Source organism: Pan troglodytes, chromosome 6, assembly GCF_028858775.2.
Source record: "Pan troglodytes isolate AG18354 chromosome 6, NHGRI_mPanTro3-v2.0_pri, whole genome shotgun sequence".
In the NCBI taxonomy this organism is placed as follows: Eukaryota; Metazoa; Chordata; class Mammalia; order Primates; family Hominidae; genus Pan; species Pan troglodytes.
Window position 1 is genome coordinate 145110952 of NC_072404.2, and position 26129 is coordinate 145137080.

At 53.3% G+C, this 26129-nt stretch overlaps 1 protein-coding gene and 3 non-coding genes across 13 annotated transcripts in view; 1 reads left to right on the top strand and 3 right to left on the bottom strand.

The window, feature by feature from the left end:
* Positions 1 to 4266, top strand: part of NRF1 (nuclear respiratory factor 1) — a 145340-nt gene extending 141074 nt beyond the window's left edge. For 4 of the 10 annotated variants that reach the window (XM_016958152.4, XM_009454195.5, XM_009454197.5 and 1 more), the window contains one exon: positions 2206 to 2509. In XM_016958152.4, the coding sequence (XP_016813641.1) occupies positions 2206 to 2369 (164 nt within the window). In that variant the 3' untranslated portion in view covers positions 2370 to 2509. Of the gene's footprint in view, positions 1 to 2205 lie in introns of all 10 variants that reach the window. The other 6 variants (XM_003951128.5, XM_001155756.7, XM_003951129.5 and 3 more) reach the window with 3 other exon arrangements.
* Positions 4267 to 17637: 13371 nt separating this feature from the next.
* Positions 17638 to 17746, bottom strand: MIR182 (microRNA mir-182). The gene has a single exon (NR_035691.1). It is a non-coding gene; the product is annotated as a microRNA mir-182 (primary transcript).
* Positions 17747 to 21949: 4203 nt separating this feature from the next.
* MIR96 (microRNA mir-96) lies at positions 21950 to 22027 on the bottom strand. The gene has a single exon (NR_032099.1). It is a non-coding gene; the product is annotated as a microRNA mir-96 (primary transcript).
* A 135-nt stretch (positions 22028 to 22162) lies between these two features.
* Positions 22163 to 22272, bottom strand: MIR183 (microRNA mir-183). The gene has a single exon (NR_032098.1). It is a non-coding gene; the product is annotated as a microRNA mir-183 (primary transcript).
* Positions 22273 to 26129: the final 3857 nt, after the last annotated feature.

Sequence of the window (26129 nt, forward strand, 5' to 3'; positions counted from 1 at the left end):
ATTGAAGCCCACAGTTTTGTAGGCCAAGGCCTGGCCCTTCTGCGTGCTTCCCCCATGCCCACGTGCACTTGGAGGCTGGCCTCTCTCCTCCTCCTTTCAGGCCTGCATTGCAAGTGTGGGGGCGACTGGCCATGTCTTCCATTTGGGTGAGGGCACACCAGAGGAGCCAGGGTTTCTAGTGATGCGTCACCATAACAGCAAGTCTCATTTCATGAAGTCTCACTGCATCATCAAATGCTTACCCCTTATCCCTAAACTGGCAAAACTTACTCTTAGAAAAAAGTTACATACAATTTAACATTGGAAAAGAAAATCTTATATTTGATTTTTTTGCATTAGAAAATATTTTGACAACCCTTTTTAAAATAATTTTTATCTTCATCAAAGTAGCCTATGGTTTAAATGTCAAAAAGAACTAAAAGGGGCCTCTCTGGGTCAGTTTCTCAATACAGTGGGTGAACCTCAGAGGCCCAGTCAGCAAAGGTCTTTGGGTCTGGATGTTGGGGTTGGTCTAATCAATTAAATTCAAACTTTCCACTCATTCTCAGTTTTAGCCTCATCCCTCTTTCTGCCGTAGCTAGGCCTCTATGTGCTGAGCCCTGTGTAAGCATAGGAGTTGCCCCTTCCACTTCTCTGTTCAATCAGAACCATTTCACGTTTGCTTTGCATCTTCCCAAAAAATGTTGACATCCCTCGGTTATATCCTTTTTTCCTCATTCACTGTAATTCTAGTTTCAGAAGGAAGAGAGATTGATGTATATGTTAGTTACTGCCTTACTGGGAATCCTTTTTTTTAATGTATTATCAGCTTTCCCTTTTTAGGCAGGACTACCTTTATGGAGGTTATGTGCTTCTTCCTTTAAGCCATCCTTTCTACTCTGAAATAATAGTGATATTAGGGAGTAGCTGGGGTCTTTTTTTTTAAGTTGACCCCAAAATGTGTTTTTACATTTTACTGGTGTGTGAAATCTAGAAATCAGGAAACAAGTGACCTAGGCTTTAAAAATAAATAAATAAATAAAATAAGCTTGACTATGAAGGAAGGCACATAGACGGAGCAGTGGCCAGAAGACAGGATAGGAGAGGGACAAGATTTTTCTTTTCAAGCTGAGAGAGACTTAAGCATAGGCAGAAAGAGGGTTGAAGAAGGCAGTGTAGCCAAATATCAAAGAAAAATAATGGTGGCCTGTTCTGAGAGGGAGAAGACAGGCCGGGGACACTCACACCTGACGGGCCTGTGCTTCCTAGATGCGGAGGCAGGCAGGGCCCTCTCACGGCAAGCTGGGAAGGCCCTACCCTAAGGCATGTTTCCACAATTTCTCTAAACTTTTCTTTCCTGATAGTCTGTTTTAAAAAAATCAAAATGGCCAGGGTTGGTGGTTCACGCCTGTAATCCCAGCTATTCAGGAGGCCAAGGTGGGAGGATCACTTGAGGCCACGAGTTCAAGACCAGCCTGGGCAACACAGCAAGACTCCATCTCAAAAAAAAAAAAAAAATTATATTAGCCAGGCATGGTGGCACACGCCTGTGGTTCCAGCTACTCAGGAGACCGAGGTGAGAGGATCACTTGAATCCAGGAGTTCAAGGCTGCAGTGAGCTGTGGTCACGCCACTGCACTCCAGCCTAGGCTACAGAGCCAGACCCTGTCTCTTAAAAAAAAAAAAGAAAAAAAAGGTAAAATGGAAAAAAAGTTGATTTCCTAGAAGTAGAGTAGAATAATAGTTACCAGAGTCTGGGGAAGGGTTGGGGAGGGGGGCAGGAGAGGTTGGCCAGCAGGTGCAAAGGAAGAATAAGTTCTGGTGTTCAGTTACACAGTAGGGTGACTGTAGCGAATAACAATGTAGTCTGTGTTTCAAGATAGCTAGATTTTGAATGTTGTCACCACAATGAATGATAAATCTTTAAAGAGATTAATATGGTAATTTTCTTGATTTGATCATTCTACAGTGTATACATGCATTGAAACATTACATTGTACCCCGTAAACATGAAGTTACTATATATCAATTATAAATCTTAAAAATTAATGAAAAAAATTTTAATGGGGTGGGAAAGAGATGTCTTTGTGCCTGGGCCATGGGTATGTGATTACCTGAGGCTGGTGACCACGATATCTCAAAGGCAAGACCTGGGTGCCCCCATCCAGCCAGCATCTGGGAACTTGAGCCTGAGCCCCACCAACGGTCTTCTCTTTGTCTCTCCAGGCCTGGTCCAGATCCCTGTGAGCATGTACCAGACTGTGGTGACCAGCCTCGCCCAGGGCAACGGACCAGTGCAGGTGGCCATGGCCCCTGTGACCACCAGGATATCAGACAGCGCAGTCACCATGGACGGCCAAGCTGTGGAGGTGGTGACATTGGAACAGTGACATACAGCCATATTATGGCATTGTTTTCTAGTCTACTTCAAAATTTTTTACATGTTTGCAGAGGTGCAATCAAATGGAATTAAGTCTCTCGACTTTGGAAGAAAAGTTTTGTTAACCTTTTTTTTTTTAAAAGGAAGAAAGACAGCAGATTTTGGAATTGCATTTTTTAAAGCACCACTCTTGATTTTCTGGGATTGGTGAAGAAACTGCATTGTCAATTTCACTGTCCCAAAAAAGCCAAATTGTGGCAGGACTTCTTTCTGCGGAAATGTGTGTGTATACTTATGTGTGTGTATGTGTGAGTGTGAATATATGTATATGTGTACATATGGACATACACATTTACATATATATAAAATATATATATACATATATATATATGTATGAAACCCGCATGGAATTATCTGTATGAAATCAAGGTGAGCTGTGGAAACAATAATTCACCCAGTTTAGTGGGTGGTAGGGTACGTGGCCAGACACAGTCACCCAGTTTTTGTTCATACCAGGGTCATGCGTTGAGCTACTGACAAACTCAGGCGGAGGTGACCATGCCCTTCACCAAAGCTGCCTCCCAGTGGCCACACAGAACTCTCCCTGCTGGACTCACCTGAGGAAAGAGGCTCCAGCATGGGGTGGGTCAGAGATGTGCTTGCAAGGTCCAGGGACTGCGTGGTCTGCCAGCTGAGATGCTCCTCGGGCTGGCCCAGGTGCTGACCTTGCCACAGGCAGATGAATGTCTTGAAAGCTCCCGGGCCTCAGCCTCCCATCTCCTCTCCTTCCCAGGAATCCTTGATCTCATGACTATTAAAATGTTGCTCTGGTTTTAAGGTCAGTCCTGAATTGCTCGTATATATGAACTGAAGGTAACCGAAGTATTAGGGGTTTGAGGAGTGCGTGCGTGTAAGTGTGCTTGTGTGTGTGCGTGCATGGTGGGGGAGAGGATGGGAAGGGGGCGGGGGCGGTGGAAGGGAAAGGAAGGAAAGAAAAATCGTCCTAGACCAGGATACACCCGTGGGAGCAATTTTCTCTGCTGTCTGTAGCTTCAGAGGAGGCGCTGGAATGAACAAGAAGGGACATCTGGTCTGTGGCCACAGCACCCTGAACGCCCCTGATCTTGTGTGATCTTGGAAGCTAAGCTTGGTTGGGCCCGGTCAGTACGCGGAAGGGAAGAAGGGACACCTGGCCATAGAAAACAGCTGAGGGTGTTTGCTGTGTTCCTGGATCAGGCCCTGCTTCAGAAGGGACTCCTGGAGGCCCACGTTCCTTGACGCAGCCTCGTGGCCCAGGCCGGGAGCAGCTTGCCTCCTCAGAGGTGTTGACTATCTGAGTGTTCTTGGTAACCGTTAACTCTGTCTTTCTCAGCTGCAAGCCCTGAGTCTCCAGTAGCTGAATTCACCTGACTTTTCAACAGGCCAAATCTCTGAACCTTGAGTACAGGGACAGCTCCTCCTCCCTCCTCCCAGCTCTCCCCATGTGTGTGATAGTGTATTTAATGTGTTTTTTTAATGCGACATTAAAAGATTCTCCACGTCTTGCTCAACCTTTGAGAGAAGTTTCAGATTCTTGTATTTGCTTGTTTTATATAAAACTATCTAATGTTCTTTATATGTTCTTTTCTGTACGTAATGGGGGGAGGGGAGGGAAATTTACATATAAATAGTCCTAGTTCTACAATTTGTTATTTTTTTAATTATTATTTTTTATCGTCATTGTGAAGTTGTCCAGGGACTTTAAAGTCCATGTTCCTTTGTGGTGAAATAACCTCCAAATAGTTTGAGAAGTTGCCAAGACGAAGAAAAAAGCAAAACCCCAGTAGCAGAGCATGGATTCTGTGTTGTTTCCCATTCTGTCTTTGACTGCCTCATTCAATAAATAGTTAAAAATGTGGCAACAGGAAGTGGAATTGTTCATCTCTATAGGAGCTCTTGGCTTCTTAGGCAAAAGGAACTCTATCTTGGGGCAGCTCGTTCTGCGTTTAAAATGCAGTCCTACTCGAGATCAGCGGTCTCCGACCTGTGCCACTCTGACGCTGGGGACCTCCGTAAAGAAGACACTGAAGATTGCCCAGAGCCCCCTGCGAGCCCCATCACCAGACCTGCTCCATTTCATACATTTCATATATAACTTGTTTTGTTATACTGACGTTCTGGGGAAAAAAATCGTATTTAAAATCCTAGGCCGGGCACAGTGGCTCACGCCTGTAATCCCAGCACTTTGGGAGGCCAAGGTGAGTGGATCACTTGAGGCCAGGAGTTCCAGACCAGCCTGGCCAACATGGTGAAACCTTGTCTCTACTAAAAATAGAAAAATTAGCTGGGCATGGTGGCGGGCGCCTGTAATCCCAGCTACTCAGGAGGCTGAGGCAGGAGAATCGCTTGAACCCAGGAGGCGGAAGTTGCAGTGAGCCGAGATCACACCACTGCACTCCAACCTGGGCAACAGAGCGAGACTCCATCTCAAAAAAAAATAAAAATAAAAAATGAGGGTAAGTGATGGTGCCTCTCCATCTTGGGAATTACTATTAAAGTGAATTGTCTTTCTTTCTCCAAGCAGAAGCCTCAAGCCATGACTTGTTCCCCTGCATCCTCACTCCCTGGTTTCTCACACAGCTTACTCTCTTAACATGGCATATGCCATCGCTCCAGCTGTTCCTCCTGCCCCATCCTTAGGCCCTTCATAGACCCCAGTAGCCTGCACCTCCATGCTTGTGCATGCCCTGGCCTCAGCCTGGAATGACCTGCTGCCACCCCCACCACCCCTTTCTTTATATTGTTGGGTGTCTTGGCCACTTTCCTGGTGACCATGATTAGAATGCTTGGATGGGAAGGCCAAGAAGCCTTTTCCTTGATGCCTGATGGTGGTTCAGTGAAGCCAAGTGCCTACCTTTCCCCCTTCTTGCACAAATGGCATACCCTCGCCTATTTTTCACCAGAGACTGGACTAGAAAAAGGATTGAGTGCAGCCAAATCAACCACACATCCGTGCTATTGACTACCATGAAATAGCTGGGTTGTTTAGAATACCTGCTGACCAAGGGTCTCTCCAGAGGCGTCTTCTAGCTGCTGTTTGCCTGGCAAGCCTCAGATGCTGCCTTTGCCACAGGCATGTATTGACAACTGGTTTTGGTGGGGCCGATGGAGACCTCTTCCATTCCTGCCTAAGTCACCAACAGGAGCTGCTAACTCCGCTGTCTATAGAGACCAGGGAGGTCAAATCAATGAAGGAAGCTGAGGCAATTCCCATGTGAGAGGAGGGAGTGATGGGGACAGGCAGAGTGGACAGCATCCATCTAAACGGGGCAGCCTGTCCTAGGTGCTGATTGTCACCATGCAGGAAGATGGACCCTAATGCCCCAACTTCAAAATTGTCCAGAGAATCTGGGGAATCCAGATTTTTGTACGAGATGTGATTGCAACAAATAAAAAATTTACATACTCTGCAAGCAAAATAAAACCCATCTGTAGACCAGACCTGACCTGACGGTCAGTTGCACTTAACTACGTGAATGCCTGTCATGTGCCAGGTGAATGAAGCATGGTAGTTGCCTGTGAGAAACAAGGAGTGAGGAGGAGACCTTTACATAAACCAACCGCTGCAGTCCAAGGTGATGAGGCACCATCTGGACAGAGCACTAGTGCAGAATGAGCTGTTTAGCGCGTTTGAGCCCTCAAAGGTCCTCTGTTATGTAGTTTATCATCTAGGCTCCACACAAGGATCTGGTGCTCACAGAAACCAGGAGACTGGTCTAAAAGTTACTGGCTTTAAGTCTTGCATTGAGAAGGCCCACTGGTGATACAGGTGACTACTGGCATTATCCAAACTTGAACAAATTAGCTGAGGAGAACCAGAAGGGCAGAGCAGAGGAGGGGTTCCTTGCCCTGGGCCTCACTCACGCTCAAGGAACGCTCTCTCCCCCTCTCAGTAATGCCTCTGAAGCTTGAGCTCTGGGCATGGCAGAGTCGTACCTGGTGTTTCCTTTTGGTGTCAGCACCAGAGGCTCCTGGTGTTTCCTTTTGGTGTCAGCACCAAAACTCATCAGGGAGGAAACTGGAGCTTAATTATTTGGAGCAGAAGCTACGTGGCGTGAGGGAGTAGAGTCCGTGTTTTCCCGCTCACTCCACCTCAGCAGGCTGGTGGCACCTAGGTCATCACAACTGGGGCTTCAGATGCCCCATCCCTGCACTCCCACCCGGCCTCTGCTGTTTACTCCAGGAGGCAGCTCTTGGAGATCACTCAGGATGCTGGCGGCAGCATGGAGGAAGAGGTACAATAGAGAGGGGAGGCAGGGCTCCGGGACTGGGCTCAGACTGAAATCGCTGAAGAGCGTGGGTTTCCTCTTAGTCCCCAAGCCCCTCTGAATATGAATTTCTCCATCCTGAAAACCACTGGGCTGCTACCAAACATTTGTTGAGTATTGGAGGCCTGGAATATATAGTGAGGAAAGGAGGAAGAAGGGATAACAGTCATCTGCAGAGGGGAACCAAGGTGCCCTGAGAACCTAGAGCCTCCTTAGGAGGCAGGAATAGGCCTGGGTCCTGAGCCCTCTCCAGGGCTCAAGCTTTGCTAGCTTGCTTACGAGAACTATGGTTTGTCTACACAGAGTGTATGGTAGCAATGATAACAGTGAACACTTAGCCCTTACAATATGCCTTGTACTGTATTAAAAGATTTACCTATATATTAACTTATTTAACCTTTACAAAATACTATTATCCCCGTTTTATAGATGAGCAAACCGAAATACAGAGAGGTTAAGTTAAACAACTGAGCCAAGTTCATACTGCTGGTAAGAGGCAGAGCTAAGGTACAAACCTGGGCGGGCAGGCTGGCTGGTCCCAGAATCTGTGCCTAGAAAAACATGACTTGAGCCTCATCACTCTGTCACCCAGGCTGGAGTGCAGTGGCGTGATCTCGGCTCACTGCAATCTCCACCTCCTGAGTTCAAGCAATTCTCCTGCCTCAGCCTCCCTAGTAGCTGGGATTACAGGCGCCCACCACACCCAGCTAATTTTTTTGTATTTTTAGTAGAGATGGGGTTTCACCCTGTTGGCCAAGCTGGTCTTGAACTCCTGACCTCAAGTGATCCACCTGCCTCAGCCTCTCTTAAGTGCTGGGATTACAGGTGTGAGCCACTGCGCCAGGCCCCGTTGATACACTTTTCTTGTGGCCTGGAATGGATGAAAGTGGAGGGTATAAGAGCATTCAGTTGGGGCTGGGCGCAGTGGCTCACGCCTGTAATCCCAGCACTTTGGGAGGCCGAGGCGGGCGGATCACGAGGTCAGGAGATCGAGACCATCCTGGCTAACACGGTGAAACCCCGTCTCTGCTAAAAACACAAAAAATTAGCCGGGCGTGGTGGCGGGAGCCTGTAGTCCCAGCTACTCGGGAGACTGAGGCGGGAGAATGGCGTGAACCTGGGAGGTGGAGCTTGCAGTGAGCTGAGATCGTGCCACTGCACTCCAGCCTGGGCGACAGAGTGAGACTCCATCTCAAAAAAAAAAAAAAGCATTCAGTTATTTTTTAAGTAGCTTAATTAATTTTTGGGAGGTTCTCCCCAAATTTTATGCACTTGGCAAATAAAATTTTTAGTGAAATTTAAGTTTACTGGGTCTCAACTGAAACTTCTGAATTTATCTACCCTTTAAGAAACTTAATACACTTTAGGAGGCCAAGGCAGGTGTATTGCTTGAACCCAGAAGTTTGAGATCAGCCTGGGCAACATGGTGAAACCCCATCTCTACAAAAAATATAAAAATCAGCCTGGTGTGGTGGTCCATGCCTATAGTCTCAGCTACTCAGGAGGCTGAGGTGGGAGGTTCGCTGGGGCCCAAGAGGTTGAGACTGCCATGATCATGCCACTGCACTCCAGCCTGGGTGACAGGGCAAGACTCTATCCAAAAAATAATAAGTTACAGCTATCAATTACTAAATGGCTACTAGCATTTTACTGTGTAAAACACCTTACACCCTTATTTCTAATCCTCTTCACAATCCGGTAAGAAGAGACTCCATTTTATGGGGGTGGAAACTGAGACTTGGCATCTTCCCCAAGAACTAAAAACTGGAGGGCTGAAATAAGGCCTGATGTGTCTGTCTGTTACAGCTCTGCTCTCTATGCCAACCACTCAGAGGACAAAACTGCACATCAGGATTATAAAGTAACCTCCACATGTGTCCTGAGCTTGATAGACCTGGAACAGCCTCCCGTGGCTGGACCTTTTTACCGCTCCCCACCCCCACCACACACACGCGTGCCCTTACATGCAGCAGGGCCTCAATACATCTCATAGGATGAGTGAACCTAGTTTTCCAGTGGTAGTTTAATCAGAAAATTCAGAGAACCCAAAACACCTATTCCCCCACACATTTTCATTACTCAAAAAAGTCTGGCCAGCATGGTGGCTCACGCCTGTTATCCCAGGACTTTGGGAGACCAGGACAGGAGGATAGCTTTAGGGCCAGGAGTTTGAGACCAGCCTGGGTGACAGAGCAACACCAATCTCTACAAAAAAAAAAAAAAAAAAAAAAATATATATATATATATATATATATATATATATATATTTCTGCAAAAATCCAATGTTAAATAATTTTATGTAAAAATAACATTGATTGTATTCTTAAGAAAAACCTGGCTATGTGATATCCTGGCAGGGGTGACGGATAGTGAAATGTTGATGCTGAACACATTCTTGGTCACTAACAGTTGCACTGTGTTGGTCTTCTTTAAAAACCCCAGGGCCCAGTGAGACTGGGGGAACTCAAAAACCCCTGGGTGGTCAGGAAACGAAGCCAAAGCTTGGCCCTCCCATAGTGGACTTTAATCTGCGAGGGAAGTTAGCCACCACTCCTCATTTGGGCTATGAAAGTTGAAGCCCCGGGTCACATGGCTGGCTCATCCCCCAAATCACTCTGCTCCCTTTCCTACTCACCTCCTCCTGCCCGGGTTACCATCCAGATTCTCAAAATCTGAAATTTTTAATTTAGAAGTTAGATATTTCCTTTACCAGAGCTATTTTTATAGAAAGCAAGAGCAACGTTTACACCAAATAAATTAATGTGTAATTCTGGAATTTACCAAAATGGTTGCAGAAAACAACCATGAAGATAGATCTTTTTTTTTTTTTTTTTTTTTTTTAAAGAGAATAATGTTTTTTAAGTTAGCCAAAGTTCGGGGTAACTCATCACATAATAAGATTCTCTAACCTGGGCCTCTGGGTACTCATCTGTCCAAAACAGCGGTCAAACGACAAGGACGATGAAGACTTCGTGGGCCCTGCTGAGGTCCTTGGGAGCAGGGCATTCGCGCGGGGCTGTGGGGCACGGCCGAGCTGAGGGTCCCTGGCCCAGGGGCCTCCCGTCCATGCCGACGCCCACTTCTCCCGTAGGACCCAGCCAGTGCGAGCCCTGTCTTCCAGCCCAGCCTGAACGCCACGATGCAGGGAAGCGCCTGAGGCCTGCCGGGGCTCAACACCTGCCCGACTGTGAGCGCGGAAGCCCGCAGATGGCCTGGGCGAAGGCGGCCCGGGTGCGGGAGACGCGACGCGGGGTCACTCAGAGCCCGAGCGCATCCCGAACCCAGAGCCGCCGTCGGGGGCGCACCTGATTGGCCGGCTGAGACCACGTGTCCACCTGCGGCCCAATCAGCGATGGCAGGACATCCGGAAGGCCTGGTCCAGACCGCAGGATAGGGGCCGCTCTCGGGGAAGCGAGCTGGGAAAAGCAACCACCGAGTGCCAGTGGCCGCCTTTATGTGCCAGGGTGCTGCAGCCGGGGAATGATGGCGCGGGCATCCCCGGCTTCCCCACGGGCCACACTGCCTATCTGGGTCTGTGGAGGCCTGCCGTAGTAAATTAGGGGTCATTTGGGTAGCTGTGTGCCGTCTCCGCCTCCCACCATCCCCAGTAGCCTCAAGAATTTTTTCAAATCGTTTTATTGAGATAATTTATATACCATTAAGTTCATCCGTTTAAAGTGTACCACTGAACGATCTTTAGTATATTTACAAAGTTGGGCAACCATCACCATAATCTAACTTTGAAATATTTTCATGATCCCAAAAAGCAGGGGTTTTTTACACATTTCCCTACAAAATAACTTGAAGTAAGTTACATAAAAGATATATACAATAAAGTTGAAAAGCAAATAGAAATGAGGATTCAAAGACCAACGGAAGCAGGTCACATTTGTCAGCCTGGGGTCAACGTCGGCGGTGTGATGAAGGTGCCCTTTTAGCTCTGGTCTTGGCTAAGAGGTTGGAATTACTAGAAAGGGAACAAGACACAGTTACTCGAAGAAACAAAGCACGAAGTACTTTTTTTTTTAAGTTTAAGAGAACGCCAAGTTATTTTATATTCAGCATCTTTCACAACATTTTTATAGCCAAAGAAATAGCTTTATTTCCTTAGACCTTAACACCTCAATTTTGAAAGTTTTCTGGGAGGGGCCAAACTAATGTGGCATTTCAGTGTTTATTTACAGAGCATTAAGGAAAGGATGGAGGGGAGACGGGTATGGTGAACTGGCCATCTGAAATGGCTGCTTGAGCAAGGAATGGCGTGCGACTTTTTCCATTTCCTGGGATGGGTGATCAGAGCCACAACTGTGGACACAGAGTTCTCCCCATATTGGAACCCCACATTCTCAAGAGAACCGCCAACCACGGGAGCACAAGGATACAACGGGCTCAGCTGCCCCTGGCCACCACCCCAGTGGTCCCGCCATGGGCCATCTAAGATCTGCAAAGATGGGTGGAGCTATTAGAGTCGCAGGTCTGGGGGAAAGTGCTTAAGGATTTCTGCCTTCCCTTTCCCATCCTCCCTCCTTGCCCACCCCTCTACCCACCACCCAAACCCCCACCCCCTGCTTCTGGAGGATCTGGACCATGAGCAGAGAAGGGAAGTGTCTACCAGGCAGACCACGTTCCCAACACCGAGGTCCTGCCTCCCCTCAGGAAAAGGGCAGCAAATGTACGTGAACTCAAGTTTGAGACTGAAGCTTGAAAGTGATAGGTTGAATGATGGTACATGCTTACACAGATACAGAATTCACCCAAAATGTCATTAAGGAGCTAGACTTAGTGGCTCACGCCTGTAATCCCAGCACTTTGGGAGGCCAAGGCAGGCGGATCACTACTCAGGAGGCTGAGGCAGGAGAATCATTTGAACCTGGGAGGCAGAGGTTGCAGTGAGCTGAGACCCCACCACTGCACTCCAGCCTGAGTGACAGAGCAAGACTCCATCTCAAAAAAAAAAAAAAAAAGGAGCTAGAAGGGAAAGTCAACAGAACAAGGTCAAACAAGGTCAAGGCAGTGACCATAGAAAATAAAACCATGTTGTGTCCAGATCCACCAAATCAAGAAGCCTGATGCCTTTGGTTCCATGAACAGAAGACACCTCAGACTTGTGGGTTAGTCGGTGGCAAGGAAAGGTTCCATTTCCACCCAACCCTAAGAGACACAAATCGTTTTCATAAAAGTGTGAGCCCCACCCTGCCCCGAGGATATGGGGGATGGGCACCTCTGCCTGTGGCTCACCTCCCCTGACAAGCTCCAGCGGGCGCTGTGCTTCCTCTTCACTGGGAGGCTTGTTCAGGAAATCCAGTTCACTCCATTATTGAAAACAACTCCATCTCCAGGAAAAGTTGAAACTGGCAGTTTTAGCATCTGATGATGGAGTCTTCTCTGCCACTTCAAGGCCTGCTGCCTCCTTTTCCAGCTGGTCTCTCACCCCAGGAAACACCAGCGAAGCCAGTGCAAGGAGAGGCCTCAGTCCCTGGAAGGTTGAGGTCATGCCTGGGCCAACACGTGTAGCAGAGCTTGGAGAACCCTCCCTACAGGACTTGCCCACCTCCCACTACAGGGGCTGACTTTTCAGCTTCTGCTCTTTGAGAAAAGACACATCCACTGTGAATGCAAAACTCTTCGTGTTCAGTTTTCTCATCACAGCATTTATACTTTTTTTTTTTTAAATGGAGTCTCGCTTTGTCACCCAGGCTGGAGTGCAGTGGTGCGATCTTGGCTCACTGCAACCTCCACCTCCTGGGTTCAAGTGATTCTCCTGCCTCAGCCTCCGGCATAGCTGGGGTCACAGGTGCCCACCACCACGCCTAGCTAATTTTTGTATTTTTAGTAGAGATGGGGTTTCACCATATTGGCCAGGCTGGTCTTGAACTCCTGACCTTGCGATCTGCCTGCCTCAGCCTCCCAATTATATACATTTTTAAATGCCTAGATTATGGCTGGGGAATTTAGGGAGTTGTGAGAGGCCCCAACTTGGGTGAGGAACCAGCCTCGACATAAACTTAGGGTTGTCATGCTGACAGGGCATCTGATCTGGTCCCTACCTGAGGTTGGCATCCCACTCCAGCACCTTTGCTTGGCCATCTCCAGAGATGGAGGGTCCAGACCCGAGGCCCTCATTGGTGCAGTCAGGAAGCTCTGTGTGATGTACAGAACATGCCTGTCTGGGGTCGGCTACTGCCCCTGCTTCTGCTCTCTTAAGTCACAGAGAACTAGAATTCTTTCAACTACTTGAAAATAACCTCACATTCGCACCCAAATATTTCATAGCTAAAATCTCCAGTTTCCATTTTTCCTGGAGATGGGTGAGTTGTTTCCAGAAATGGAGTGAAATGGAATTTCCTGAGTGGCCCCCAACGAAAACCAAAAATCCTGGATTTTATGTTTTGAAATGTCTTCCAATGCACAGCAATACAGCGAGTAAACCACAGAAGGGACCGATAGCCAGACCATCTCTGGTCTGGTCCAGCACACACCACAGCACGGGTGCCCTCCAAACTGAGCCCAGACTGAGGGGTAACGTCAAGGGCTTCACAACCTTCATCTCCCATGATTCTCCTCCGGGAATCTGCTGCTGTAAGTTGGCTGCAGCCTGTCCTTCCAAGCACCACACTTTGCCCCCGTATTCCTCCCCCTGGGACCTGCTCTTTCCCCCTTCTCTCTCCACTCAGGCTCAATGTAGCTGGCTCCCTCCACTCAGAGCCCATGCACCACCCCAGCCCTGGAGGCCACGCCTTTCTTCAGCCCCAGCACCTCTTCCTGTCTGTACTACATGCACCTGCCCCATCCACACTGCCCAGTGGGGCTTGTAACCGTGCCCGGCCCAGCTCCCCCGTTGAGCTGTGTGTACCAGGAGGGCAGACCCATTGGCATTGGGTGCCATGCCTCCTGCAGCAAGCCCAGCCCTTTGCTGTTAGTGTTTAACAAGAATCTTGATGGGGGCCGAGCGCGGTGGCTCACACCTGTAACGCCAGCACTTTGGGAGGCCGAGGTGGGCAGATCACTTGAGGCCAGGAGTTCGAGACCAGCCTGGCCAACATGGTGAAACCCCATCTCTACTAAAAATACAAAAATTAGCCAGGCCTGGTGACAGGCACCTGTAATCCCAGCTACTTGGGAGGCTGAGGCAGGAGAATTGCTTGAACCCAGGAGGTAGAGGTTGCAGTGAACCAAGATCGTGCCAGCACACTCCAGCCTGGGAAACAGAGCAACACTCTGTCTCAAAAAGAAAAAAAAAGAACAGCTGAGTTCATCCCTAACAGCCTCTTCCCCTGCAGGAATGTTGGACACCTCTTAAAAAAAAAAAATGAATATTGGTGGACTTAATGCAGCCATCTTCTTTCTGCTGGAAAGCTGGTCTTTGTGGAAACCTCTCACATGTGGTTTTGATGGTACTTTGTGCACACTTACTCTGTGCTCCAAAAGGTGCCCAGGCTCCAGCTGCCTGACCTGGAGGAGCTGCCTTGTGGAGCCATCTGTACGCCCTAGGCCCTGACACCAGGGCAGCCCCTCCCTTTTGGAGGTCAGAGCCCGGCAGGCCTTCCTATGACCTCAGGGGGCCCATGGGCTACCCATGCACGAGGGTCCCTTCCACTGCGGGAACTGAGACTCTTGGGGGGGTGACAAGACTTTCGGAGATGCTTGAGGTCAGAGGTTACGCAGAGTGTGGAAGTCAGAATGCATCACCCAGGTCTGGAATTCCACAGCCTCCCTGCCACATGCCAGGCCCCATACCAGGCCGAGGCCAGCCCTGGGCATGAAAGTGTGAGTGAGATACAGCCTGGACCCAAAAAGCCTCCACAGTTGATGGGTGAAGCTGACCTACTAACCTCAACCCTCACCCCTAGCCCTGTGGTTTTGGCACTGGCAGGCTGGGAAGGTGTGCACAGGGCATTTGAGACATGCTGCCTTACCAGCTTCGAAGGGAGGAAGAGCTGGCGGGGAGGGCAGGCCACATGAGGAAGGCGAAATAATTTCTTCCTGGCGAGCAGGAAGATGGGTGGGGGGGAGCAGGAGGGTAGTTTGCATGGCAAGGCTGGGTCATACCAGGCCCCATAAACCAGGTAAGGCGCTTGGGCTTATCCCAAGGGAGAGGGTGGGGATACTGTGGTCAGATTAGCTCAGAGGACGGTCAGTGGAGCAGGGCAGGACAGAGACGGGGAGGCGGCAGTGGTGATGGCAGCTGGGACATTCCATTCCGTAGGGACCATCCCACTGATCAGTCCTGCCTTCCCACCACCCTGGTTCTAGCTCTGCCACCCCCAGCAACCATGTATCCTAGGGAAAGGCAGAAGTCTCTGCAGGGGCTAAAGGGGCACCAGGGAGAAGGTCAGGGTCCACTGGCCACAGTGCAGCCCCCTCCCCTGGCTGTGTGGCACGGGGCCTGCAGCCTCTGGGAGCAGTTGCCAGGGCCCGGGTTCCCTGCTCCACCACTCACCTTGGCTAAACACTTCATTGTCCTGATCCTGTTTGCTCATCTGTGCGCTGCCCGTGGTTGTGAGGATTCACTGAAATCATGAAAATGTAGCACAGTCTGTGCTCAAAGATCAATAGCTTTACTATGACTCAATCTGCCCAAAGCCCCCAATTTCTTCTTCAGCGCCCACCCTGCTGAGGCCCCATAATAATTCTATTCCTGCCAGCATGGAGCACCAGCAGCTGTACCAGCCAAATGAAGCTATGTGGGTCAGGGGACAAAGATGATGCAAGGCTCCTCCACGCCAGCTTGGACTATAAAACGCATTCTAATCACCGACCTTACCTCCATGCTTAGCACTTAGCAGTACTTGGGCACCGCGATTATGCTGCTGTTGATCACTACACTAAACCGTTCAGCCCACATCTCCTGGTTTTGTTATTTACAAGCTTAAGAACAGAGAGCAGGCTGGGCGCAGTGGCTCATGCCTGTAATCCCAGCACTTTGGGAGACCAAGGCGGGCAGATCACGAGGTCAGGAGATTGAGACCATCCTGGCTAACACGGTGAAACCCCGTCTCTACTAAAAATACAAAAAATTAGCCAGGCGTGGTGGTGGGCGCCTGTAGTCCCAGCTACTCAGGAGGCTGAAGCAGGAGAATGGCGTGAACCCGGGAGGCAGGGTTTACAGTGAGCCGAGATGGCGCCATTGCACTCCAGCCTGGGCGACAGAGCAAGACTCAAGTCTCAAAAAAAAAAAAAAAAAAAAAAAAAGAACAGAGAGCAGAGCCGTTTCAGGCCCTGGTCTCTGGCAGACCCCTACTCACCTTCCTGGGCATGTATCCAAGGTCCTTCTCCCATGGCACCTGCTTCCTCTGCCATCGTGGACTTAATGGCCAAGTCCAACTCCTCCTTTCATTCTGCACACAGCCACAAGAGCCATCCAACCAGAACACACATCTGATCACACCCCCTCTGGCTGCGTGGCTCCCGTGGTCCTTAGGTTTGGGAACAAATGCAGCCTTAAGATGGCCAGCCTTCCAGCCCGGCATAGACCCCAGGAAATCTGTGTGCTCTCCAACAGGAGTCTCCTCCTCTCCCTGAGGGTCACTCATCTTCCAGGACTCCCCACCCCTCCCTGTGTCCCAGCAGGTGCCGTGTGGCCCTAGCTCAGAGCAGCCTTTCTTCATGCCCTGCAGAGCCAGCCTGTTTACGCAGCGTCTGCTTGTGCTCACAGCATGTAACATGCATAGTGCAGCCTGCGGGAGAACAGTTCCCTTCTCTTTCTGTCTCAAGAGCTGCCGGCTCAGACCTTCCCTACTCGGCCTGTGTCTTCCCAAAAGAGCGCAGTGAGCTGCACGGAGCCGGTTGAGCCTGGAGCCACCAGACAGATGTCTGCCCCGCCCTGCCCAACCACAGGGGTTGGTGGGTCATGGAACCACACATGACCCTCTGAGGGCAGGTGAGGAGAAAGGAGGGCTGATGGGGGCTGATAGAAGGGGTTTGGGGGATGGGGAGCACCAGAGAAGGAAGGCTGGCAGGCCGAGGGCTGGGGAGCACCAGAGAAGGAAGGCTGGCAGGCCGAGGGCTGGGGAGCAGGGGATAGGCCTTCACATTTGCACCGTTCACTGCGGGCTAGGCCACACTCACACACACACTTACACCTGCACCCACACCCTCTCAACCACACGCGCAGCTCCCACTCTGGCTCCTGAGCCATCTGCAGGCCAGGAGACTCCAGGGCTGGGCTTCCCCAGCAGGTCTTCCCACCAAGCCCAACTCTCTGGGAAGTGCCACTCACTCTGACCCCGTGGCCCGGCTCCGGCTCAGGGGAGCTCCCACTGCAAACACAAGCTCTGGGAAGGTGAGTGGAGGCTTTGTCTCAGGTTCTGAGGCGTCAGGAGGAACAAATCCATGAAGTGGAATGCTGGAGGCACAGAGGTCCAGCCCATGGGCCACCTGCACCCCAGGGGGCCAGTCCCGCATTTACACAAGTGACTTGTACACTCTCCTCCTGCACATCTCTGGAGGCTTATCCCATCTGGCCCTCCATGGCCTCAGCAGGATCACTGGATGTCCGTGATGCACGGCGTACCCTCCCCGCCCTCATCCTCCCAGCCAGCAGCCCAGAAAGGAACCACTCTTAGTGACCTGTGGAAGGTTAGGAGACCCTCCCTCGGGGCCCTAGAGCCCACCCTGAACAGGGCCTTTCAGGGGAGAGGGTGAGAAGGTTCACCACCCAGAGGAGCCAGGCCAAAGCCCTGAAACCAAACATCCCCTAGTTCCCTCACTCCTCGATTCAGACTCCAGGGCCACAGCCTGGAGCAGAGCTGGACCCCAGCTCCTCTTGGCAGCACCCCCTGAGGGCCAGAGAACGGCTTCCCAGCTGTCTTGAGGACCTGTGACCTCAGGGGGATGCAGGGAAACACAGAGTGTCACTTCCAGCTGCACCTGCCCTCTGCCACTACCCAGCAGTCCGGGACCTGAGTCTCCTCCTTCCTCGCGGAGAACAGCAGGTCCAGCATGGCCTTCCCTCGCTGGCTGTGCACAGGGTGCCGGCTGAGTCCTCGCCCCATAGTTGGCAAGTCTAGAACCACCGGATCCTGTTACCTCACCAGTGTGAGTTCTACCATTGCCAAAAACGGAGGGAGGCAAGCAGCTCCCCCCAGGAGCTGGGGAGGCCTCGGTCTGTGCTGAGGAAGAGACAGAGACAGTTAGGATGGTCCAGGCAGGGCCAGGACAGAGGCGCCCATCCCCGCAACTGCAACAAGGTCCTTCCTGCAGGGTCGCCCTGGTGTGGAGGCCCAACCCCACAGTCCCCCTTCCTGCTGGTCCCGGTCCCTCCTCAGCCCCCTCCTCTCCTCCCTTCCCCTCGTATCTCTAACCTGCAGTTCCTGTGGGCAGGCATGGAGCAGACACCATCCCTAGGGCAGCCACCAGGATCCAACCCAGGCCCCCAGCTGTGGTCACCACTCCCAAGGGAACCTGAGGGCACCTCCACTCCCAGCACCTGACAGCAGGGACTCTGGGAACCAGCACAAGCCAGGCCAGAGAGCCCTGCCCCTGGGCGCTGGGGAAGAGATGGCTAATGTGGGCTGGGGTTTGCTATTTACTAAGCCCACGTCACTGCTCCATTTAATCCAGAGAGATGCTCCCAAGCCATTCCCTAGAGCCTAAAGCTCACAGGCTGCCCACCCCAAAGGGAGAGAGGGAAGTTGCTACACAAAACATTCCTCCTCCCTAACAAGTCCAAGGGAGGAAGAGCATTCCACTTGCCAAGGCCTCTTCCCTAAAAGCAGTGGACAAACAATGGGGCTGGGACCTTCTACCCAGGAACGGGAACAGGCAGCCTCTGGGGCCATCAGTCAATGGCAGGAATGGGCCAAGCTAAAACCAACCAAATATCTCCCATCCAGACGGCATTCTCCTGACCACAGAACCCACTGCACACACCCAGCAGCCCTGCACACACCCAGACCCTTTGAGGGCTGGCTGCGATCTGATTCTCGGAGTGGCATTTCCCCAGACCGCCAGTCACTTACCCAAGGACAGCACACTTCCGTGTTCCCACTTCCCCTGATGAGGCCAGGTCCTTTCCCAAGGGGTGTTGAAGTGTCCTGAAGGCATCTCAAGCCTTTAGCAAGGGTGCAGGCTGCCTGCCCCCCCACCCTGCACCCCCATGCCTCCCCTGCAGCCTGGAAGGGACTCTTTGCCCTCAAGCCTCCTGGGCAGTATGAGCCCACCATAAGCAGGCTCATTTTCCGAACAAGCCCCAGCTGGGGGAGCAGCTGACTTGGCAGGGCCCCCAAAATGACACCGCTGCCGCCACCACCGCCACCACCCCTCCCATCCTCCCTGCCCTTTAGGGTGGAGTGAGATGGGATGATGGCTTAAGATGCAAACAGATCCAGGCCATCCCCAGGGCCAAGTCCAGGACCTCGGTGGCACCCAAACCGGACCGGCAGCCTAGGCTTGGGTGCTGGGGAGGACACCTCTGCCCCGAAAGGAGAGGCTTGGTGGGGAAGGTTTGGCCTCTGAGCAGAGGCACGACTCTGGAAGCCTCTCCGAGGGTGGGCGGGCCTGCTTTGGGACATCAGCAGCACTGGGCTCTCTTGGTCCCATGGAGCCCCCAAGCCTGGGACTTGGTGAGGAGGCCACTCCCACCCTCCTCCAGTGTGTATGTGGGGGGTCCTGTCCTCCTCCCCACCCAGCTGTGGCCGCACCAGTCGGGCTCCATCGGCAGCCTGGGGCTGCAGGCGATCAATGGTGCCGGATCGCATTTCGACCCGCCTGAGGCTGGGCAGAGACTGGGATAATGGCCTGGATTGAATAAGCAAATGGAGTGGTGGGGGAGGCGGGGAGTCTGGAAAACCCACTCATATAGCCCTCCAGGGAGCTGCCCCTCCTGCCGCTCCACACACCCAGACAGGCCAAGCAAGGTGCCCAACATGGGGGACGCCCTAAACCCGGGCATCTGGGAGCCGCTGCTTTTGACAAACAGAAAAACAAAGCAAAAAGTGCTTCTCAGTGACCCTCCCACTCCAGCAAGAAAGGCCTTCGCTGCAGTGGGACAGCGTTCCTGCCTGACACTGGACACCATTGGACAGATCATGGGCAGAACCTTTTGCCCATCTCACAGATCTTCTGGAAGCCACACAAGGGAGGATCCAGGACCTGTTCTGCAGGGTGGGGAGGTGAAGAGGGGCCCTCTCCTATCCTAAGTGCCCCCAGCCTGGGTGGTAGGAAATTGCGTCTTTAGGGAGGAGGGCCTGCTGTGGTGGCCCCCACTCTCTGGGATAGTCACTGTTGTGGGTGAACTCACCACCCAGGTCTGGCCCGGAACTAGGTAAATTAGGAGATCTAGAAACTAGCTTTGGCCTGAGGTCCTCCCCTGGAGCGCTGGAGCAGGGCCCCAGAGCAGCCAGGCCTGAAGCCTGGTGGAGGCACGCCCCCACACCAGTGCCTGCACTCGGGGCTCAGCAAAGGCGCCCACCTGGGCAGGTGTGAGGAGGTGGAGCCCAGCTGCAGACCACCCAGGGGCTGAGGGCAGCTTCTGTCATCCAGCCTTCCCCGCTAGGCAGGAAGGAGCAGAACCCTGGCCAGACACTCCAGAGGCTCCAGGGAAAAGCTCTAGAACTGGTCACTGCCAGGGGCCTTCCATCCCCCCTTGCTGGGTCTCTGTGCCCACCCCACCTCCAGGGCTCATTCTCACTCAGGCAGGGAAATCCCTTCTTTCCTATCCCATGGGACCTGCAGCAGGACGCCCTAAGGAAGCACCCGGGGCGGAGGACTGGAGCACAGAGACAGGGTGCGGCACAGGCCAGCCAGGTTCCGAGGGGCAGAGGGAGAGCTGGGGCCATCAGAAGGGAGACCTAGCTACAGGGACACCTCGCCAGGGCAGAAGTCCCCTTCTATCGTGAAATAAACAAGCCCCTCCTTTTTTCTGCAGGGGCTTGGAGAGCTTCTGCAGAGAAACACGGGCACCACACCCCAGAGGGAATTTATTGGGGGCTCCTCGCTGTTTGGTGATAGCTAACTGGCAAGAAAAAAAAAAGGCCCAACCTACCCAAGGCAGTCCCCAGGGCACCCAGGCAGGCAGCACTGGTCACCATGTTCCTGCTGTGCAGTCAACTGGACCCGTCATCCTCCAGCTGCCAGCTTCAACCACACACATCCCCCACCCTGGCACTCCCTGGCTCAGACACCTAAAATGACTCCCACTGATCTGGGCTAAGTCCACCAGCCCTTGCCTGAGGCTCCCTGGGGAGAAGCAGCCCCATCAGGGGCTGGCCCAGTGACCTGGGGCATGATAGCTCCCAGCTGGTCCCAACTCAGCCACTGGTCTCCTGCTTGATTGCTGACCACCAGATTTCACATGGGTCCAGCCTGGCTGGCCAGGCTCTCCCCAGCTTTGACAGACTAGGTCCAGGCCTCCCAGCCTCAGTCTCTGCCATCTGGGGCATCCTTGGGAGCCCAGGCCTGTAGATTCAGAGCTGAGACACCTCCAGGCCCTGGGTACCTCCATGGAAGGTGTGGCTGGTGGCGGAAGAGCCACAGTGACCCAGCTCTACCACTCACCAACCTCTTCAGCCAAGCCTTTCCTCTCAAAGCCTCAGGTTCCCCATCTATGAGTTAACTATTTTAAAAAATTACAAGCCCCACAGGGCTGAGGTGGGAACTGTTGGGATTATATATGTAATGTCACCTGACACCCAGATGGAGAGCATAGGCCAGTTAGTCATAGCCCAGATCCAGGGACCCAGGAAGCTACATTACCAGTGTGTGGTGTGTGAAGGGGAACACTGGCCTCTGCTTCAGAACCTTCTAGGGGCAGGCCTGAAAATGCCCTCTAACTCCGAGCCCCACTAAGTATCCTCCTCTTGGAGCTGTTCGGAGATGACCCACTCCACAGCAGGCTCCAGCTCCAGGGACGGTAGCCCCCCTGGAAACACCCAGGCTGACCTCAAGGGCAGCCCACCTGCCTGGAGCTGCCCCCTTCACAACCTGCAGCAGAAAAGACCAGGCCCTGTGCTGCCAGCCAAGGTCTCACCCCAAGCGTGTGCTGGGAGCCTGGCTGGGCCTTTCCAACCCACAGCACCATTCAGGATGGCCCTACAGATGGTTTCAGACTCCCCCACCTCTGCCCTGGGCGGCCCCATCTGCTGGCCCAGCTCAGATTGCTGGGCTCCCAGCTCTACCGTGGCCCCAGGCAGTGTAAGGCGATCTGGCTGCCCACCAGCGCTGGGCCCTCACACAGCAGCTGAGCCAGATGGGCTGGGGAGGCGGTGAGGAGGCCTTGAGGAGGAGCAGGCTGGGGCCCTGACACAAGGATGCAGGGGAGGCGGACGCAGCTGCGGGTCCTGCTTTTCCCATATTGGCACTGCACATGATTGCTCAGAGCGGAGAGACACAAGCAAAAATGTGCTAGTGCCAAAATCGGCCAAGCAGATGGCACTGGTGCGGGCTCTCTGGGGACACACTGGACGAGGGGCCTTGCATCCCTGCACCCTTGGAAGCAGCCTGTTTCCGACGTCTAGGAGCACTCAAGGCAGAAGTGGGTAAGGTGCTCCAGAGGCCCTCGTGGATCTGTCTCTGCTCTGTTTATGGCCCTTCGGTAATTCACTGACTGAGACTGTTCACAGTGAATTCTACCAGTGCCATACACAGAACAGGAGTCACACTCTGCGGCCTGCCGACCCTGCGGAGAGACCAGCGGCCCACGATGCCCGTTCCCTGCTCCTAGCCTGCCCACTCCCTTGGGGGCCCCCCAGCAGGCCCTCAGCAGCGGCTGTTACGGTCTCTACCCCCCACCCCATCCCACCTCTTCACAAGATCCACATGCCCCATCAGCCCAAGATGACCTTCAAGGAGACAGGGACAGTGCGGGAGAGGGGCTGACCTTCTGGCCTTGCAGAGAAGACCACACCAAGGTGTCTCCTGTCTCCACCTGAAGGCCCACATCCCTCCACATCACCCAGACTGCACCTCCAGGCTGGGGAGGGAGTGGGTCAGGACCATCCATCTCCTTGCCAGAGTAACTCTGGCTCGGAGAGGCAAGCAGCTGGCCAGAGCCTCCTCTCTACCCAACCTGCCACAGGGGCAGTGACCAGTGGGACATCCAAGATGCCTCTCGTAGCCTCTGAGCCCAGACACCAGCAGCCCAGGCTCCTAGGCGCTTTGGTCTCCGTTATTCCCCACCCCCCAGCCTGCCCTGTGGCAGAAACAGAGCCCCAGGAACAAACCGAATCTGCTGCTCACCCCCACTCCCATCCCAAACCAGACCAGATTGGGCCAGACTGTGAACCGCCCAGGCTGGGCATCTCTGCTGCCGGCCTAGGATCAAGGCAGGAAAAGGCCAGGAAAGGAGGGCAGAAGAAAGTCCTGCAGCCACCCAGGTGGCTTGGAGGCAGCCGGAGGCACGGATGCACTCTAGCAAGGGAGTGGCTCCTGGCTGGCTCTGGAGTGACTGCGGAGGAAAGCGGAGGCTCAGGAGCGAGGGAGGGGCTGGGAAGGTTGCATCAGTGGTTGCCGGAGCAGCTGCCTAGAGAGAAGTTGCTGTGGAGGCCCTGCCTCTGGTATCACAGGCCCTGGGGAAGGACAGGAAGAAGGGAGAGGGTGGGAGTGAGGGTCTCTGGGGAGCTGGCACCCAGGGCAGGCAAGCTGGGGCCTCTGCAGAGTGGCCACTAGAGTCTCAGCCTACTCCAGGTCAGCGGTGGCCCAGAAGGCAGGGTGGCTAGAAAACATCCCGGAAGGGTCAGAGCGAGTGCCCTGGCCCAGAAACTATGCAGACCTCTTGGCGATGTTACCCCCAGGAACTACCTCCTGTGGACCTCAGAGCTCCATCTGGGTACCTTGGCCAAAGCCATCCGCTCTCCCCTAGGCACTGCTTAATGCTCCACCCTTCCTGCTCCCGAGGACTCTTTGTCCTGCTCCCACACACCCCCACTACAGGGCTCTGCTCTTCTAGCTGGTCTGTCTCCCCAGAGGACAATCCAGCTTGATGAGGTGGTGATCTCAGGAAGTCACTCCTCAGCCTTCTGCCTCAGTTTCCCTTACTACAACTTTCTGAACTCTACTAAGGAAGAGAGACCAGACTTCCCAGCCTTGGGTGGGGAGGGGAAGGGGTGATTACGGCAGGGTGTTAGCAAAGAGTATGGGGTGGGTAGTTATGAACATTGCTTAGGGTGTAGCCATAAGCATCACCCAAGGAGCCTGTTGAAATGTAGATTCTTGAGCCTGCCTGGAAATCTGCATTTTAATAGCACCCTGACAGCTCAGCATGGGGTGGGGGTGGGGGTGGGAAGGATCTATTTTGAGAAATCTTTCCCAAGAAGCCTCACCCTGGGATAATTAAACAGAATGCAGAATTCTTTCTTCTGGCTGGGCGCAGTGGCTCACACCTGTAATCCCAGCGCACTTTGGGAGACAGGAGGATCGCCTGAGGTTGGAAGCTCGAGACCAGCCTGGCTAGCATGGTGAAACCCCCGTCTCTACTAAAAATACAAAAATTAGCCAGGCGTGGTAGCAGGCGCCTGAAGCTGAGGCAGGAGAATCGCTTGAACCCGGGAGGTGGAGGTTGCAGTGAGCAGAGATCGCACCATTGCACTCCAGCCTGGGCAATAACAGAGCGAGATTCTGTCTCAACAAAAAAACAAAAACAAAAAACAAAGAATTCTTCATTCTTCTTTTGGGGACAGCCAAGGATGGGGAGAGGCAGGTGTTAGGGAAGGGGAACACGCAGCACCTTGCAACCAAGGAGCCACAGAGGCCTTAGAGCTGGAGAACAGATGGAGCCAGGGATTCTGCTCTCCCCAGCCCAGGAAGGAATAAAAGGGACCCTAGGTAGAGGAGAGAGCCCTGTAACAAAGCAGCCAAACACGTACGCTCCTTCAAATTGTGGCATCTCTGTCGAGCTCCTTGGTCTGTTTTCCTCATCTTTGTAACTGACATAGGATGGAATACAGGGAGCAGCTCACAAAGCCAAATCCCTCTCCACTTCCAGTTCTAGTCGGCTGGGCCAGGCTCCTCCCCTGCCGCCTGCCTCACCCCTCCTAACCCAAATGCGACAGGAAGCCCAAGTGCCGCAGTGCCTGGGGGGTGCCACGCCCGCTGGGGCCTCTCCATCCCGGTGGAGGGAGGCTGGGGCCTGGGCCCTAGGGAAGCAAGGTCTCCCAGCTCTCTCGAAAAGGGGGTAAGAGGAGCTCTCCGACATCAGCAGCAGAATCCCCACTCGGAATCTCAAAAGGGAAAACAGAGGCCTATGGCTTGGCGCAGGTCAGGATAGCAGCCTCTTCTGCCCTCCCTGCAGGACACAGCCCTGACCTTGAGATCAAAGGCACAGAAATCCGCTTCTGGAGTGGGAAGATGAAGACAAGGTCTCCCACACCCGCTGGGCGTCAGCGCCTGGCAATGGAAGAGGACCAAAAGAGATGCAACTTGCAGGCCAGGCTGGGCAGCCAGGGACTCACAGGGTGTGTGGGGGTCCTACACATCCTAGGAGGTCTCTACTAAGCGCCCCCTCCCACCTTCGGTCGCTCTCAGCCCCACCCTCCTGAACTCTACTTGGGCCTTCTTAAAACTCAAGAGTCCCCTTTCCCCTAGGGGTGTCCCTCCCTGGGCACTGGTGCCCAATGCAAAGGGCAGGCCCCCAACCCCTTCCAGTGTTAGAGGTGAGTGTTGCAGGACTCTGGGCTATGGGTACTCCGGGGTCCTTAGACAGCACATAGCCCACCCCTCGACTCCCGGCTCTCCTCTCCACCTCTACACAACGAATCTGGAGTCCAGGGTCCCAGCCGCGCCACCCACAACCGGTCTGGTCCTGATCCCTCCAGTCTCTATCAAATGCCCCTGGGGTCCCAGGGGCTAGAGGCTGCTGGAGCCCTTGAACGGGCATGCCCTGGACGCTGCGCCTGTCGTCCTGTGTCCCCATGAGGTGCTGGGAGAGGGGCCCAGAGCTGCTTTCCCCGAAGCCCAGGCCGCCACCGACCCATTAAATACTCAGGTGTCTGGGGTGCAGAGCTCACTCCAAGAGCCACTGGGCCCCGGTAGGAGAAAAAGAATAAACGAAATCCTCACAAGTGAGGCCGGCATCCTAGAATTTTCTCTTCTTTGCGTAAGGCCGACTCCAGAGGTCCCGCTAACTCCCCCGCAGGAGCATGAAGGGGCGGCCTTGAGCGGTAAAGAAACGAGCAGTGGTGGAGGCTGCCGCTCCGAGCCCAGGTCCGAACCGAGAGCCGCGCGGGGAATGTGGGGGTCGAGGCTGAGAGCTGGGCTTGGGGCAGGTTCCTTTGCGTTCGCTCAGGCCACGATGAGGCCACTAGGACAGATTTCTCCGAAGGCTCGGCCTCGGATCAGAGATCCGCCGACTCGGTGCCCATCGGTCGGGCTCACTGGGTGAGAGGTGGAGGGTGATGCGCACCCGTAGAGCTGAGTGACCCGGCCCAAGAATCCGCCACCTGGCTCGCAGGATTTTCGCCCTCAGGAGCTTTGCGAAGACGGGCGCAAACCTGGGAGGCGCCGCCGCACCTTGCCTGTGGGGGTGGGGA